Consider the following 17794-nt stretch of genomic DNA (forward strand, 5'->3'; position numbering starts at 1 on the left):
TGCATGCACTGTCACTCTGGAGAAAAGCATCTGGTAAATGACTGGATTGTAACTTGTCAGTCAGGCAGGCATAGGTGAGATCTGTAGCGGCTCTCTGCTCCGTGTTTTTGGTTTGGGTAAGCAGTTGTTCTCTCTGACTCATTGGTGGAGGGGGGGGGGGGAGGGGGTTGGGGGTTGTGCTGGCACAGGATGATTCTGCTTCAGATTTGCTGACTGTGCGCCCAGCAGGAGGGACGGAGAGAGGCAGGTCGGGGGGAAGGGGGAGGGGGAGGTGGGTGCCAGACTAGCCCAGACGCAGAACGCTACTCTGCTCCGCCGCAGCTGGGTCGCATGCGGGCAGCAGCGCAGCACTGTCCGCAGCCCCCTGCGCCGCGTCCGCGTCCAGGCGAGGGAGAGATGGGGAACGCGCAGCCGAAGCTGCCCCCCTGCAGCCTGCGCTGGAGGAAGAGGAGGAGGAGGAGAGGAAGCAGGGCGGATGCGGCAGGTACGACGTGCGTGTGTGAGTGCCGAGGGTCACGAGCCACAGGGCCTTTGCAGATGCCGTCGTGCTCGAACCCGGGACAGTCGGAAAGTGCTCGCATCGCTGTAAGTCATAGCTGAGGATGTAGCCTATGTGACTCTAAGATGTTGTGGGTTTGGTGGGCTTGAAGGGCTTTCACTCTGAGTTACATACCACAGACGGCTGTGTCTGATTTTAGAGGGTAGAGCGTTCCTGTGTCTCATTTCCCCCAGCGGTCTCAAAGTCAGCATGCAGCATTAGATAAATTCAGCACTGCATGTCCGTACGTGCTTTTGAGTGGTTTCATTGTCTGACCCACCGATCAAGATGTATCCTAATAATTCATTTGATAATGTATCCTTACGTGGTACAATGTAAATGCTGTCATGAGCACCTTCAAAAAGGAAATGTAGATGGTTTCTTAATGCGGGAAAATTAGGCTGGTTCTGTATCCTTGAGAAGGATAAAGCACCCAGTGGAGTTTTTAATAATTCCCTGATGATGCAAGAATTATGTGCAGAAATATTACAGAGTGCTTGCTGTTTTATGTCTCCACTGCTATGTGCAGCACAGGCTCATGCTTTACAGTGATGTACAGCACAGGTACCAGCTTTACAGTGATGTGCAGCACAGGTACCAGCTTTACAGTGATGTGGAGCACAGGTACCAGCTTTACAGTGATGTGGAGCACAGGTACCAGCTTTACAGTGATGTGGAGCACAGGTACCAGCTTTACATTGATGTGCAGCACAGGTACCAGCTTTACAGTGATGTGGAGCACAGGTTCCAGCTTTACAGTGATGTGCAGCACAGGTACCAGCTTTACAGTGATGTGCAGCACAGGTTCCAGCTTTACAGTGACGTGCTGCATAGGTACCAGCTTTACAGTGACGTGCAGCACAGGTACCAGCTTTACAGTGATGTGGAGCACAGGTACCAGCTTTACAGTGATGTGCTGCACAGGTACCAGCTTTACAGTGATGTGGAGCACAGGTACCAGCTTTACAGTGATGTGCTGCACAGGTTCCAGCTTTACAGTGATGTGCAGCACAGGCTCATGCTTTACAGTGATGTGCAGCACAGGCTCATGCTTTACAGTGATGTGCAGCACCGGTCTTGTGCCGTTTTGGCGGCAGTTTGGTAGCCGTGATTCCTGTAGCACTTATGTGCTGGAACTATGGGAGGCCTCACAGAGTCTCTTTGGTGAACTCAAGCATGCATAATCACTGACCTTTGATGAAACAGCGGCAATCCAATAATAACTGTTGTCTTTTAGTGATCTCTGCGCACTACAGCATCCATCCTCAGAATCACGCAAGGGGAAGATTCTGCATGATTTAAGGTTTCTGTGTCAAACCATGTGACAGAAACAGATAAAGCCTTGCAACTTATACTGAGACATCAAGCTCCTGACACACATAGAACACTTGCATATAAATGCCTATTTGACCTTGTACCCTCTGATACATCTTATTTTTTTTACACCCAATGCTCTGTGTCTGGTTTACATTACCCTCATTCAATGATGTCACCGTAAAAACCCCTGGGATAACTCTTTTTTTTTTTTTTGTCTTCCTTAAGTATTCTCATGAGCGGAAAATAATCCGAAGAAAATTCATTCTTTCTTAGCAGGCTTGTAATTACAGTCTGTTCAATGTAAATGAAGCTTTAGGGGCTGCCGGAATGCGGGTGACATTGGGTGTTTGAAAGGAAGGGCAGAAGGCTAACTGCTAATGGGGTTTGATGCTGGAGAAGCCCGGCAGCTTCTACAGAGTCTTAATCCTGCCTGAAGGCCGATAGTACCGGTCTCACAGCCTTCCCCTGCTCTCTGTCATCACCAAACCGTGTTCTGCACCGGCCTCTCCGGGCCTCAGCGTGTGTGGGGGGGGGCACACGGCGGCGGGGGGGTGGGAGCGGGGGCGTCAGGTCGGACGTCGATGGTGAAATGTTCACTTTGGGAGCACCCTGCAATGTGCTTCAGCTAAAGCAGCTGTCATGGGTGAGTTAAACCCAAGATAAGAGCTGTTCTACTCTTCAGACCCTCCAATGCATGCAATTCATAACATTTATGACACCCTTTGGTTTCTTGATCCTGATTTTATCTTCTGTGGTGCTTTATTTGTTTTATTTTTTTGCTCTATTTCACGTGACTTGTATGGGGTTTGTTACCAAATTTAGTGGCATATTCTAGAGTTTTTGTAAAGATATTGCTGATTAGACTATTGTTGGCAATTTGTGACTGTCAAGTTCAAGTTCACTCTTGCATGAGTGAATTTATGATATACTGTATCTGTATTATATATTGTATGATATGTGTTGGCTATATATTTCAGTTATATTTATTTGACATTGTTGAGTTTATTGCTAATGTGCATTAGTGCACAGTGTTTTGTTCTGGAGCAAAACTCTTTTTTGTGTGCAGTTACGTAACAACAAAGCTCTCACGTGCTGACTAACGTTACAGGAATGAGGCAGCTGGCCTCATTCAGAATAGGGCTGGCCTTCGTTGCTGTCTTTTTCTGAAGAAACTGCTGCAGTCTGCCCTGCTCTTATTATGAAGAGCATCCCTGAACAGCCCGTTTCCAGGTTGATTTTCACACAGGTAGGGTGTGCCTATCTCTCTGGGCTCTTCTGCCCATGTACTCCAACCCGTGAACACCCGAAGGCTGAGCCTGTGGCTGTATCTGACGCTTCCGTTCGTGACCGAGCCTTGCCTCCGTCGCATTGTGCATGCCGTGTGAATCCGCGCTGTAGATTAAGCTGTGAATGCGTGGAACAGCTTGCCAAGTCAAGTAACTGTACAGGAAGCAATCACTTTGGTGCTCAAGTCCGGGCTTGATGCTGTGCTGGATACGCTGGTTTGTTTTCAAATGATGGGCTGAATAGCCTGTTCCCTGAATTGTGTGCTCTTACATTCTTAAGAGAACTCTTTTTTACATGCGCTTAATCCATGTGGGTGAGGTGGAGGTGTTAGTTTATTAGCAGGTCTTGCCCCGATACGAGTGTAGGCTTGTGTCCTATGGGACTCCTGCCTAAAACCACGCTGTCACATGACCATTAGCATTCTGCCCTTGTAGACCTGTCTCCTCTGTAGGCTAAACCCACACATGACCATTTGCTTGTTTGCCTGACACATTTGTGGTGTTCTAGACTCATTGCCTCAGTAGACAAGCTTTGTAGGTTTATCTCTGCAGGCAACACCTTTGTTAGACCTGTATGCGCTGGCTAGACCTTGACAAGAACCCACGGTTTGTTTTTCTGGTACCTTTGGAGTGCCTTAGTCTCGTGTTTCAGTGGACTGGACCTTCACACAGCTCTTGGTTCCTGTCTGTCTGGGTTAGCAGACAGTCGGTCACTAGAGAAGCATCGCATGTTTACTGTCCGCTGACCTCTCACAGCAAACAGCACAATGGCAACGAGCAGCTCGGCTCTCCAGAGGTCATGTAAGATTAATAAGACTCTGTCGGTTTGCTCTGCCAGGCCAGGCAAGCCTTTTACTTACAGTATGTGATTGACAGCTGGTACAAACAGTGTCCTGACGGGACCTTCTGAGCCCACTTCTTCATCCGTAGTCATAACAGCCTTTGCTGGGGGTGCACTGGGGGGTTCTGATCACTGGAGTTAAGAATCAGACAAGCATGTAGGATGGCCTAGGATGAGAAACACATTGTGTGATGGCACAGGCTCAACTGCACTGCACCTGGGCTGTTAGTCATTTCCATGGTAACAGACCAATTAATTGCAGGTGCAGTGAGGCAGTTGGCCCTGGCTGTTAATATAAAACAGAATTCTTAATTCTGATTGGGTGGGATTGGTCATCTTAACTCTGTCAGGTTGCTGTCATCTCTATTAATGTAAAGAAGCACTACATAAAGTTTTTGCCAGAGCACTTGGCATTAGTGTGATAAAGAGTCAAAATATTGTGTTGGCTGGAAGCTAAGAATGTTGTTTATTTGCTTTTTTATGATTAATGTTTTTTTGATTCTTTGCTTTTTCAAGGAAGTATGATTCAGGTTTACAGTACAAGGTGATATCCAAAGATATAGTATAGGGAACTGTGCAAAGGATACTTTGGTCAGTAATACATGAACATACCAAAAGATTAAAGCTGGAGCCGGAGTGGTCTAACGGGTAGCAGGATTACATCACTTCCTGTATACACGGTGCACGACTGATGAGCGTCCCTGTCCTCCTTCCCCACAGCCGTGTCCAACCTGGACGTGGAGAGCAAGCTGACGGCGCACTACCAGGCACCATGGCATCAGCAGCGCAACGTGTTCCACCCCTCCACCCGCCCGGCCTGCGTGGAGGAGCTACACAAGCACGCCAAGCAGAACCTGCGGGCCCTGAACCGAGGTGAGACCTCAACTTTATCAAGTTTATTTAGTTTATTAATCGGTCGATCCTGCCATTGTGACCCCTGCCATTGCTTTTGCCCAAACTATTAACATTAACCATTCCACACAAATACCAGTGTTACCCCTTCTAATGGCCAACTACTCGCTAAGTTTTAAAAACTAGTTGGATATTAGATTGGGGTAACACTGTGTTGGGGTGTATTTTAAACATTACATTACAATCCCGTACTGATTTTATTTCACTTAAAGCCATTGCAATTATTTGTAATTGTATTGTGTCAGTAATGGCAAACTTTGACAGGTTTGACTTCTTGATGTCTATATAGATGCCAGGAGCCTTGTGAAACCTTACATTACTATCTTACTCATGCCCTTAACAGGGTTAAATATTGCACACTAATTCATAAACAATATACAGCACCAATATATCTTTGATATTATGACTAGGTGGAATCACACAGTAAATAAATACATAGATAAATAAGTAAATAAATAAATAAATGGGTTTCACTCATCACTTGTGTGCTCAAATTATGGGGACACTGCCCCCTAGTGTATATAAAATGAGAACTCAAGTCTCTCTCTACCTGGAGCGTTTTTCTTGGTATTTTAATATGAAGTCAGTGAGGGAGAGTAAAGCATTCTTACACAGTAATTATACCTGAGCCTTCGGTATTCATTAAAAACTTTTTTGCTTTTTGGTGATCAGAACTTTTTATATTTTATGTATTTTATGTATCTTTTTATCTTTCCTTGTAAAGCACTTTGGTCAACTTCTGTTGTTTTTAAATGTGCTTTATCAATAAACTGACTTGACTTGACTTTATATGCCCTTTCTGAATTGTAAAATCATAAAAGTTTTACCAAGCAAGCAGGTGTCACTTATTTGACATGACTGAACTTCCTAAGAAGGCTGGGGTGTACTCAAACAGCTGATTAAAGTAGGTTAGTTTTCTGAATGTGTTGTGCATGTGTGACAATAGGTCTGTTATCTTAATGTGTGGCACGTGTGTGGCAGTAGGTTATCTGAGTGCTCTTTAGAGCTGCTGGATTCAGAATTCTGTTGTGACCTTTGACCTTGGGTCACATCCTTGTGTGGCAGATCAACAGCAGCGACAGCGAGCCAGCAGCCGGGAGCGGCGGGTGACCATCTCCATCTCAGTGGCGCCCCCTATGCCCAGCTACCCTTCACCACGCACCCTCCGGCGGCATGAGCAGAGGAGCAGACACCTCCACACGGTAACACCATTTATTTCCCTCGTATTGCTCACCCATCCTCTCCACCACCCTTTAAATGACGGTAACATTGTTCTGCTTTTATGTTAAAATTATTTTTTAAATGTTCACTGAAAAAAATGACAGATTAGTCAACGCTGTTGCTACTGCATATGCTAGATTACCATGTCTGTCTGTCGATTAATTCCATGTCTTTGTCTAAATTTGCGGCCTGTTTTCGGATGATGTCCATATTTGTCGAAATGGAGCAGCAGGAGAAAGAGGGGAGAGATGTAGAGTATCAGCATGTGTCAAGAAAGGTAATTTGTTGTTTAATGTACGTGTCTGATTTTCTGTTCTATTTCTGTTGTTATTCTTTTCTCCCCTTCATTATGTCAGCAACACTGTACAGTGAAAGATGTGTAAGCCATAACGAAACTGCTGATTGTAACAGTCCATGTTCAGCCTCCACTTTCCAGAGAGGGTGTTTCTGTAGTTCTGTACTACACAACACAGTCCAGTGCACAAAAAAGTTCAAAGTGAAAGAACAGTAATGCATGGCTCAGGCTTTTGCTTCCTGGTGACATTTTAACTGGAAAAGATCAAGAGCCAGTTCCGGAATCTTCCCCCTCTTCATGCATGGCATCTCAGCGAAAAACGTTGTCTGGGGTTACGGTCAATGGACATCGGATTGGAGCGTGGTGGAGTGAGGCAGGAAGCCTGTGATCTTTGGGCTCCAGGGAGTAATCATGCCTCTCCGAGTGTTTATGTGACAAACGCCTCTGATGTCAGACAGAACTCGAGTCAATGGCCTGGGTTCCATCAACATTTGTCCTTAACAGTGATTTGCATCTAAATGCAAACTTGCACAGTTTGGTGAGCACCAAAATGAATTCACCAGACGATTAGCTCAACTGAGTTTCACAAAGGGAGCTAAAACTATAGTGGAGGTTAGATTTGGCTTGGTTTTGATTCAGTTTTGAGATGCCTGCTTTGTGGGCTTCTTCCAGATCACGAGCGCATTTCTGCAGGTCAGCAGGCCTGCATCTTTAAGAATATGGGGAACGAGTTGCTTCATGCAAGCTAAGCATAAATAGACAGTTTTTTTTTTCAGACAGACTTGCATTGTTTGTTGTTGTTTACTTGGTTGTGGCTAAAATCTTGTTCCTAATTAGAATTTGGGTCAGACAAGGTCTGTGAACTTTTGTTGACTGTGTGCTTATTCCTACACCCCCAAATCACCCCTCAAAGGAAAGGCCGGTGAGAGAGTCAGAAACTCAGCCAGTGCAGAGGAAGGTAATTGGATGTCTCAGGCTCGCTGTACACGTCTGTGTTACATCTTCATTGCCTCATCATTTCAGTGATATCATCAAGCTATGATTGAGGACTTGATAAGAATCAGGGTTTTATTTGCTGTAGTGATCATACATTCACAGGAGACAGCATATCTGCTTTGCAGCCCATTCAAAATTAATAATAAATAATGTTATTGTAAAAATGTAAAATACGGTCTGTTTTCTGATCTGCCATGGAAAATGCTCAGGTAATGACTTCTGCTTTAACTTTAGCTCTGAGCTCTGAATTCAGTGCCTTTTAATGGGAGTAATATTAGCATTTTTGCTAACTATAACCATTTACATCAAATGATCCACCTCTGTTGTTTCCATTTTTTTTTGCTGAAGAAGTCAGAAACAGCTTCCACTGTTTTCAAGCTATGAAAATATTTGTGTCTTTTCTTAGAAGAAGTTAAGACTGTCCAGGGGTCATTTTAAAATTTTAGTTCTTCAGATCCTCTGAATATGCTCTTGCCAAAATGGAATTACATAGTTACACTATGTGAGATTTCCTCGCTGTCATTTGGATGTACAGGTAGACTTGAACACCACCCCCTGCTGGACAGCTACATACACTACACCAAAAATATTTGATTTATGCACTTAATGAGAAGATTTGTGAGCCATCAGGTACAGCGCTAATGCTGGTGGTGAATGAAGAAAACAGTACAGATATTTTAACACATCTGCATGAGACATCCTTTTATTGATTTACCGCCTGATTGCTCCCCCATGAATTGATTTTTTTGATAATTTTTCCATGTCACTTTCATTATTACGTTTTTCAGTTGCCTGCCAGTAACTGAAATGCGTGAAGCAGACCTGGTGTCGAGAGAAAAAGCAATTTTCTCATGATGAATGCATTAAATAGAGCATGGTTTTTAAGCAATTAAAGAGACAAAGCTGTTGTATCTGTCAAATACATTGATTCTAATCTTTTCGTAGGAACGATACAAATAAATTGAATGTGATATCTGCCTGATTGCCATGGTAGCTATTTCGGAAAACGTCTCAAACCAGGTCATTTCATGTGAAGGAACGGCATGTGAAATTCACTGATTGCCGTTTTCATTTAAACTTTTGCGTGAAAGTTTAAACAGCTGATTCAAAGTTCATTACGTGATCATCTCCGTTACGCCTCACACTTGTCCTGATCGACTGTGTTTCTCTTCCTCCTGTGCTGCAGGAAAGACCCGTAAGGGAGGTAGAGTTTCGGCAAGCGCAGAGAAAGGTAAACGACCACTGCTAACGGCAGTGTTTAAACACCGCTGTTTACCCACCCGCTGCTGACCAAGGCCCGCTTTCATAAATCATCCGTGAGGATCAGTTTAGCCTTTTTAGCACGTGGATATGGTTAACATACGCATAGGGGAAAGCTGCTCCTAGAACTAAAGTATTTTATTTTATTTTTTAATTCTCGCAACTGGACAGTTTATACCATGGGTGAAGCACAGAAATTTTCTAAGAGAATTTGGCATCAGTCTTTTTTTATTTTAATTGTGCCCCTAACCGCTATGTTTACCTCAACCTTCCAGCTCGGCATCCTGACAAAGCCAGCGTCCTTATCTACACATTGCACCCATCTATGATGCACTTAATGGGCATTTTCCTTTTTCCAGGAAGCATGGAAATTTCCAGAGGGATTAATTACAGGGTGTGTAACATTAAAGGTTCTGTTTTTCCACAGGTGGTGGACACCATCGCCCTGGTCAATTTCCTGAACAGCACAAAGCTTTGCCATTTTTTTTCACTGTTGTTATTTTTCTCCACCCTCCTTTAGCTCTGGTGACCCTTACCTGATATTATTTCAGTCATGGATCCATTATTTTTATTGTCTCAAACTCATCGTCTTTTTATTGGTGTTCTTGTTGCCATTGCTTTATTTTTTTGTCTTGTTTTTTTTCTCCGTTTGTCTGTTCTCATTTTTATGTTTGTAGTCCGCGAGAACCCGCTCCTCCTCCCCCACTGAATGTTGCCACTTTGGCCCCTGGAGCAGAAAGGTACTTCACCCCCCAAATATCCTCCTGTCCCGCTGGTGTGATGCTCTGATGAGGAGGACTTACTGCTGCTCTGCTTTGGTTTCCACTGCTTCCTCCTCTGCTCTTTTACTAACCACTCTGAACTGCATCTGTCGACTCTCTAACAGGAGCGTTAAGACTCCACCTTTCTCTCACACTCTGAGCTTCAGGGCTAACAGAATGTGTGTGAGTTCTCGAACGCAGTGGACAGACAAAGTAGATTGGAAATTTGAATCAACTTCGATTTTTTTTTGTTTGTTTATTTATTTTTATTTAACGCCAATTGTGTGTATCTGGAATTTATTTCTGACTGCTTTAGCATTACCTGGCTAACATGAATGTCATGCTGTCCAGGTAGAGCATGACTGTACCTGTTACCTGTCTCAGATGAAGGCTGCTGGAATGGCATGTAAAACAAGCAGTTGTTCTAATGGATGTGCCTTTTTACTATGGCGTGATGGATTTCTAGTCAAAAAGCTTAAAAAGGCAACATAGATATTAGCATCTATACACATCAAGTGTATGTGTTCGGGTGTGATGCGTGTTTGAATATGCCTGTGGATGAGGAGAACGCACAGTACCCTTTTTTAAAGTCAAACAGGACATTTTTTCTGTGCTGACTGTACATCACTAAGTTTCTTCTTCCTTTCACTGTCCTTATGTTCTCTCTCATACATCACTGTTTCTAGACTTCCTCCAGACATTCTCTCTCTCAAAGTATTCGGTTGTATAAACAGACAAAGAAAACAAAGTCTGGTCCATGATGACAGATCTATTACTAAGCAGAACTTAGATGCTAGTAGCAGAGTAAAACAAGATTGTTGTGGTTTATTTTGAGGTACATAAATAATGTCAGCCAAGAATGTAATTTCCTGCAAGCATGTGTAACAGTAAAGAAACTCTGTTTGGGAATATAAAATGTATGACTTTATTTGGTTTCCCCTGAGCCCTGGTGCTGTCTTAGTCACTTAAATTTGTGAAATTTGAATGCCATGGAACCCCCCCCCCCCAAAGATTTTAGAAGTTATTATTACTCATCAGGAGAAGATCCATATGTGCTCCTGTGTGGCTGTACAAACTTTGTTCAATGGCATTCTTTGCCTGTGATAGTTGTCTTTTATCAAAAATATTCCTTGGCTGGGAATCAGTGGAAAAATCCAACATTCTTCCTGCTATGTATATAATATATGAAGACATATCCATATATGCATATCACTTTTTTCTCTCACTCTCTCACTCCCATACTCCCACTCCTCTTTCTCTCTCCTCCTCCATCTCTCCCTCCAACCCCTTTCTACTTTCCTTAAGCCGGTGCTCCATTATTATTCCAAAGATGAGTCAGACGACTGCCCGCTCTGATTTTTCTGCGTTCGTAAAAAAAAAAAAAAAAAAGAGAGAGAGAGAGAAACTGCTGGGAAAGTCTCCTAGGAAACAGAACCCTTTTGTGGCCAGTGTTTTGTCCGGGGCTTCTCAGGTCTGCTGGGAAACCCAAGACAAAAGGGGCTGAGGGGGCCAGCTCTAAATCAGAGCCGACTTTAGGCATGGGGGAGGTGGGCACACAAGCCTCGCTCCCGACGCTGCCGTAGCTTTTACGCACATTTCTCTGTGGCCATGGAAAGGTAAGAGTGCGTTTTTTAAATCTGGAAATAAAACGGGTAAGCAAAGGGCCCAAGCTGGGCGAGAGAAGAAGTTATTCGTCCTCTGGCTGTGCAGGAACAGGGACTCTTATGGGAGCGTTAGCCTGCGGTTTGGGCACGTTGTTGAATTTGAGGGACAGGAGGTCAGTGAAAAAAATGTTGTGCTGCAGAATAGCTGCAGTTTACTTCTGTTGTGTCTTCTTCAACATGAAACGCAATAGAACGGTTGTGTTAAAGGAAAATATTTTGTAGTTGTTTTTGATTGAAAAACAGTTGTGCAGCACAGCCACATTAACTGAATATACTTACATTACTGCCTCTATGCAGACCATGTTTAGTTTTGAAATAAGTAGCAAGTAGCAGTAGAAATAAGTATTTATATTTGCCTGAATGTGCTTTTTCCAAGTATACTTGAAATTAGTAGGTGTATAGCAAACGCACGCACTGTAAAGTGCTGATGTTGAGGTGATGAGATCTCAAGATTATCTGTACTGTATAGGCAGTCCTACACCTCACACCACAGCTATGGGTACAAATCAAACCTTACCTCTCCTTCTTTACAGAATTCCTATTTCTTTCAGGTGGTGCTTGAGTTACATTTACCAATTTCTAAAGCATTTTTGGGTGTTTTTAGCTCAGAAAAAATTTGTGGCAGAACCACAGTCAAGACTCAGATGAACAGCACAGCTGGATACAGTTATCACAGATATCTTGCAAACTGAATTTATGGTGAATGTGATGTCACATTTTTGAGATATGTATGATTCAAATTACATCGCATAAGAGGCTTTTGGTGGTTTTCAATCAAATGTGAATGTCACAGTTTGACATTAGTTAAAAATATGGGCAGTCAGACATACATGTTTTATATGTGTGTTTTTTTAATATAAACACAACATGCTTTAATCAAATGCATACGCTTGATGTGTTGTTCCACTTCTCAGAGGCTTTATTTTCTCTTTTTGTGAACTGGTTTACTTAACTGCCTACTTGACCTTCCAAGCTCTTTAACCTCTTATATTTCCTTTCTCACAAATGTGATTGGCTGTGCGAGAATGACACATCCTCCAATAGGAATGCCTCACTCATTTCTGTTACTGTTTTGTCTGGTTCAGCCCTGCTGTGTGACTGGGGAGGGGCTTCTGTCTGTCCTCTTTTGTGGCCTGTCTGAGTACTGTTAGCAAAACGTGCATGTTTTTACTCACTTTGTCAAATGTTTGACTAACTACTTCATCAACTTCATAAAGCGTATTTACAACACTGCACACAGTGAAATGTTCAATCTGAAAGCAACAAACCCATGTAAATTAAACTCTTTACAGTGTAAATAAAATTCAGCAGCTGTAGAGTGCTTTGTCATTAAAACTTTCCTATGTTTATACTGCATATTGTTTTATTTAATAATTGATTATGCATGTAGAATTTGGAATTCTGGTAGACCAGTTCCCATTCATTGCTGTGTCTTCTTACAGTTTGTCGCAGAGACGCTACATCATACCTGGTAACACCACTAGCGCATGGGTGAAATGGCATTAACGCTCCCATCTGTTCCAGGCCCCCGCACCCACAGACCCCGACTCGGAGGTGGTGACGCTGGGCCAGAGGCCAAAATGTCCGGTCCCTAACGTCCCCACCACCCTGGACAAGCAAACTAACTGGTCCAAAGCCCTCCCGCTCCCCACTCCGGAGGAGAGGCTGAGAAATGAGTCCCAAGTCATCTCCTCCTGCATAATTCCCATTAACGTCACTGGTAAAACCCCCCGCTTCTCCATCCTCTCCCCATTCTGACCAGTTGTCCATGCTTTTGCTTGATTTCATCTAGCTATGGTAAAAAAATACAACAAACAGACTCACTGTTGCAGTTGCCGTCTGAACAATATAGCACGTTTTAATGATACATTTTGATTGCCGGATTCGATCCAAGGTTGTGAGGCTCCTTCATGCACCACAGCATGATGCCTTAACCTAATGAGTCACCCAACAGCTCTTACAAATGTGTTTTTCAGTAGGAGGGGGGGGGAAATGGGTACATACCCCTCTCCCATCTCCCCAAAGGGTTCATTCACTTATACAACATTCTAATGGTGTCTGGTGGCACTACTGACCTCATGCTAGAGCGGTAACTGTGGTGCTGACTAATATCAAGACTTTATGACTGACTCACTAAACATAGTCCGATCAAACACAGTGCTTTTCCTGCTTATCATCTAACTTAATGCACATTATTTTTGGGTGTGGGTGACAATTTTTGATGACCATGAACACAAATGAGCATTTCATTAAGAATATCAAGATTGGTTGGTATCAGATAGGAAGACACACATTTTATGATGCTCTAGATGTTTAGCCTCAATTTAAAGCTTATATTCAGATTTCAAATGTCTCCTTGTTTCTGTTCACAGATTTGTTTTCACTAAGGGTGAAATAATAGCCCTTATTTTCCTGTGCTGTCAATTCACAGGTTCCACATCATATAAACTGTGTATTATCCTGTCATAGTAGATATCCCTTAGAAGGTACTTAGATTACATTGAAATATGCAGTAAGTGAAACATGCTGTGGATTAATACTGCTGTAAGTCTCATAGAGCACCTCAAATGTTCTTGCTCTTTTTTTTTCTTGTGAATTTTGCATTTTGAAAATGTTGTATTTTCTTACATGACTCTTGTTAATTGTCCTTGGCTTTTAGAAATGAATTTTACAAATACGATGCAATTATTACAATTTATATGTAGTTACACTATTATTATTATTATTATTATTATTATTATTATTATTATTATTATTATTATATTTTAACAGCCAAATGTATAGCGGAGAGAGTGAATGTGTGAAGGAATTGAAATGAAACGCAGAGGCAGCGGAAGTGAGAGGGTGCAGATGAGTGCAGAGAGCAGCCCGGGGATTCTCTCACACACCATCTGCCTTCACAGGGGTGGGCTTTGACAGAGAGGCCAGTGTCCGCTGCTCGCTCGTCCATTCACAGTCGGTGCTTCAGAGGCGGAGGAAGCTGAGGAGAAGGAAAACCATCTCGGGCATTCCCAGACGAGTGCAGCAGGACTTAGGTACCCCTCGCCCGAGAATTCTTTTTTTCTTCACTAAAACTTGTCTGTTCAGCGATCACTAAAACTCAGTAAAACTGTTTGTGAAGAATATGTGTTATGCTTGCATTTACTTGCCACAGTTAAGGAGAAATAATGATTGAATGCAGGCCCATGTGTGTTGCATTGTTGGCTCTATACTTGCATAGTATTTTTGGGAGAAATGAACATACAGAATTAATTTTAGTTGTTATTTTAAAAAAATTGTATTTGCATTGTATCCGATATTCCCAGCTCAAATCTATTTCTCAGTGAAACCATGAATCTGTCACTTTTTTGTAGCACTGTTGGAGTCATTCATTGCAACAGCATTTATGTGAGCTAACACTGTGCTTCTCAATAACGCTTTTATTTGCTTTCGATCTGTCCTCCCCCAGACTCTGATGAATCACCGGTGGCGAGAGAGCGGACTGTGATCGTTCACACGAACGCCGATTTCTCCTTAAGCCACGACGAGCTGTCCCTCAGTGGCCGCCTGGGGAACACCAAGGATTCGGGCTGTCAAACAGAAGATTTCCCAATCGCCGCGCCCTCCCGGCGCCGGATCCGAGCCCAGAGGGGGCAGGGCATCCCCGCCTCCCTGTCCCACTCCACCGGAAACATCACCTCCCTGCCGGACAGCTCCGACGCCATGTTCGCCGCCGCTGTGGGCGGGCGTCTGCGCTCCCGGAGCCTGCCCCGCGAGGGCGGCCGGCTGGTGGACCAGGACCGCGATGACAGTGATGACGATGATGACGACGAAGAAGACGACGGGGAGCTGTCCCCCTACGAGGCAGAGGAGTTCCTCCAGGGCCCTGCGGAGCGGGTCCTGAAGGACGAAGAGGAGAGCACGGATGACCAGGCCGCGCCCGAGCTCCAGCTGGCCGGGCTCAAGTGCAAGCAGCGCAGCGGGGGCGGCGGCAGCCCCGACCACGGCTGGATAGAGAGGGGGAGGTCCCGGCTCCCGCGCCAGGCCGACATGGGGAGCTGCGAGATTTCCTCCAGCTCGGACACCTTCAGCAGCCCCATCCACTCCGTGTCTGCCACAGGGGTACTGGGTACCCAGGTCGACCACAAAGATGACCACCAGTCCTCCAGCGGCAACTGGAGTGGCAGCAGCTCCACCTGCCCCTCCCAGACGTCGGAGACCATCCCCCCAGCCGCCTCCCCTCCCCTGACCGGATCCTCGCACTGTGACTCTGAGCTGTCACTCAATGCCGCTCCAAATGCCAGCGACGACCCCGTCAGTTTCACCAGTGACCCTTACGCATCAGAGGCCGACCAGGCGCAGGTCCAGGAGCGTGGGGCCGGTTCCTTTGACTCGGCTGCAGCCGACCTGCTGAGCGATACTAGCGGTGGGGCTGGAGAAGCCGCAGGTGTGAGTGAGTGGAACTACCTGCACCATCAGCACAGCAAGTCCTGCTGCCAGGACTTCAGTCCGCCACGATCCAGGGGCAATGACGACACCGGCCTGGGCTGCCCCAGTTTTGCGAGCATGGCCACGTACGAGAGCCTCGCTGACAAGCCGCCATCTGAAAAGGCAGACTCCAGCTCGCACTTCTCCGTAGACACGGAGGGCTACTACACCTCCATGCACTTTGACTGCGGCCTCAAAGAGAGCGGTAGCTACCTTTATAACTATGCAGCCATGGGCAGCACCGATGGCCACAGCCAGTGTGTAAGTGCTGCACCCAGCATGAGCAGATACCGTCAGCCAGACCACAGCAGCGACCAACACAGGACATTGGGAAGGCACTGCCTTTCCTTGAAAAAACCAAAGGTGAAGCCAGCCCCACCAAAACGCTGTTCGTCGTTGAGGAAATTGAGCGGTTGCGTAAGCGTTCCAGACAAGAACGAACCAAAGATGAATAGTGGGCAGCACCTGCCATTGTCTTCCAGGGAGATGAAGCTGCAGCTTGACCTGGCCGGATCCCCAGGTCAGAGTCAGTCAGAAAATCCAAGTTTAGCTGAGGAGCCGATGCAGGCCTGGGGCGCAGAGGCTGCAGATGACATAACCGACTCAACCCTGTTCAGTTCCACAGATACGCACTCCTTTAAGGATGAAGGTGCTGTACAGTCTGACTATGCAGATCTCTGGCTCCTCAATGACTTGAAATCAACCAACGATCCCTACCGGTCATTGTCCAACTCCAGCACTGCTACGGGCACAACAGTCATTGAATGTATCAAGTCGCAAGAGAGCTCAGAATCGCAGAACTCCCAATCGGGATCCAGAGCCACCACACCTTCCCTTCCTTCTGTAGAGAGTGAGTTCAAGCTGGCCTCCCCGGAGAAGCTAGCGGGCCTGGCGTCACCCTCCAGTGGCTACTCCAGCCAGTCAGAGACGCCAACATCTTCCTTCCCCTCAGCCTTCTTCCCCGGGCCTTTGTCCCCGACCAGTGGCAAGAGGAAGCCTAAAGTTCCGGAGAGGAAGTCCTCTCTCTCATCCCTACAGCAGCAACAGTTGTCCTCCAGGGATGGAGGCACCTCATCCAAGAGAGACCTTGAGCTACCCATTATACCTCCCACCCATCTTGACCTAAGTGCTCTTCACATCCTTAACAAGCCTTCGGCCCACAGAAGCCAGATGCACGTCCTTCACCAGAACAAGCAGAAAACGCCGGCAGTAGCTGCAGTGACGGGGGCCCGTGTGGCAGCTGCTTCCACCAAACTAGAAGCTTCCGCCCCAGCTCCCGTGGCCATCACACCTACTGTACTTCGCTCGGTCCAGCTGCGGTCTGTCGGCAGGCCTGGTGAAGGGTGCCAGAACCAGCCCGGTGCCGCCGATCCTGCCACCAGACCCAAGTGTCCAACTGTGGCTGTCATCACTGGTACCCCAGCGAGAGGCAACAGGTCACCAGAGTCCAAGAAACCTGCGGCCCGCCAGTCCCAGGATGCTACAAATCAGGAGCACTGTGAAACACTGTTCACCCAAGGTAACAGTTCACCCAAGGTGACCACCAGGGATGTCTCATATCGAGAGAGTGCAAGACACAGGCTAGACAGACATGCCCCGGCTCCATTTTGGGCAATGACAGCATTCCGTATCCCCTCAGAATCAACAAATATGGAGGAAGACCTAGCGCCAAGACCGCCTCTCCATCCAGATACCCAAGGCCCCAGTAATGACCCCCAGGCAGGCCAGGACTGCGGGGCTTTGTCTGAAAGTGCAGCATGTCCCAGCATGGAGGACAGTCAGAGACCAAGCACTTTTAGGGCCCTGCGTTCATGCAACAGCCTGGAGGAGGAGCCAGACCAGCTGCCTGACCCAGCAGTCGATTCCCTCGCATTGTGTCTGGCAAAAATACATTCCCCTCCTTCTCATAGTGATACTGAAAAGAAATCTGACTTTGGACCGAGCGACAGTCCTGACGAAGTGCCTGAAATAAGTTGTCAGTCGGAAGCATTGCAAGCTTACACAATCAGCGATGCAGGTAGCAGAGTGGAGGAGTATGACACATCAGGTGTTCCCAGAAGTGCCTCACAGGACAGCAGGGAAGACGGATCAACACCAGACACTGAGGACTACTTCAGCAAAGGTTGGGAATTTCAGCATTTCTCTAACCTCTATACATGACCTGGATTCATTAGATACAAACTAACGTTAGTCCAATGTCAAAAGGCGTATTGTAAATAGAAACAGAGAAATGCTT

General features: G+C 45.7%; 1 protein-coding gene across 4 annotated transcripts in view; it reads left to right on the forward strand.

Annotated features, from left to right (window-relative positions):
• Positions 1-17794, forward strand: part of LOC118214353 (Nance-Horan syndrome protein-like) — a 102921-nt gene that overhangs the window by 78467 nt on the left and 6660 nt on the right. Inside the window, exons 1-9 of one of the 4 annotated variants that reach the window (XM_035394261.1) lie at positions 370-484; positions 4703-4855; positions 5960-6096; positions 6345-6392; positions 7324-7368; positions 8593-8637; positions 12616-12811; positions 13995-14126; positions 14540-17680. In XM_035394261.1, coding sequence (XP_035250152.1) covers positions 397-484; positions 4703-4855; positions 5960-6096; positions 6345-6392; positions 7324-7368; positions 8593-8637; positions 12616-12811; positions 13995-14126; positions 14540-17680 — 3985 coding nt within the window. In that variant the 5' untranslated portion in view covers positions 370-396. Of the gene's footprint in view, positions 1-369; positions 485-4702; positions 4856-5959; positions 6097-6344; positions 6393-7323; positions 7369-8592; positions 8638-9343; positions 9407-12615; positions 12812-13994; positions 14127-14539; positions 17681-17794 lie in introns of those variants that run through there. The other 3 variants (XM_035394257.1, XM_035394259.1, XM_035394260.1) reach the window with 3 other exon arrangements.

Source organism: Anguilla anguilla, chromosome 15 (genome assembly GCF_013347855.1).
Source record: "Anguilla anguilla isolate fAngAng1 chromosome 15, fAngAng1.pri, whole genome shotgun sequence".
Taxonomy (NCBI): Eukaryota; Metazoa; Chordata; class Actinopteri; order Anguilliformes; family Anguillidae; genus Anguilla; species Anguilla anguilla.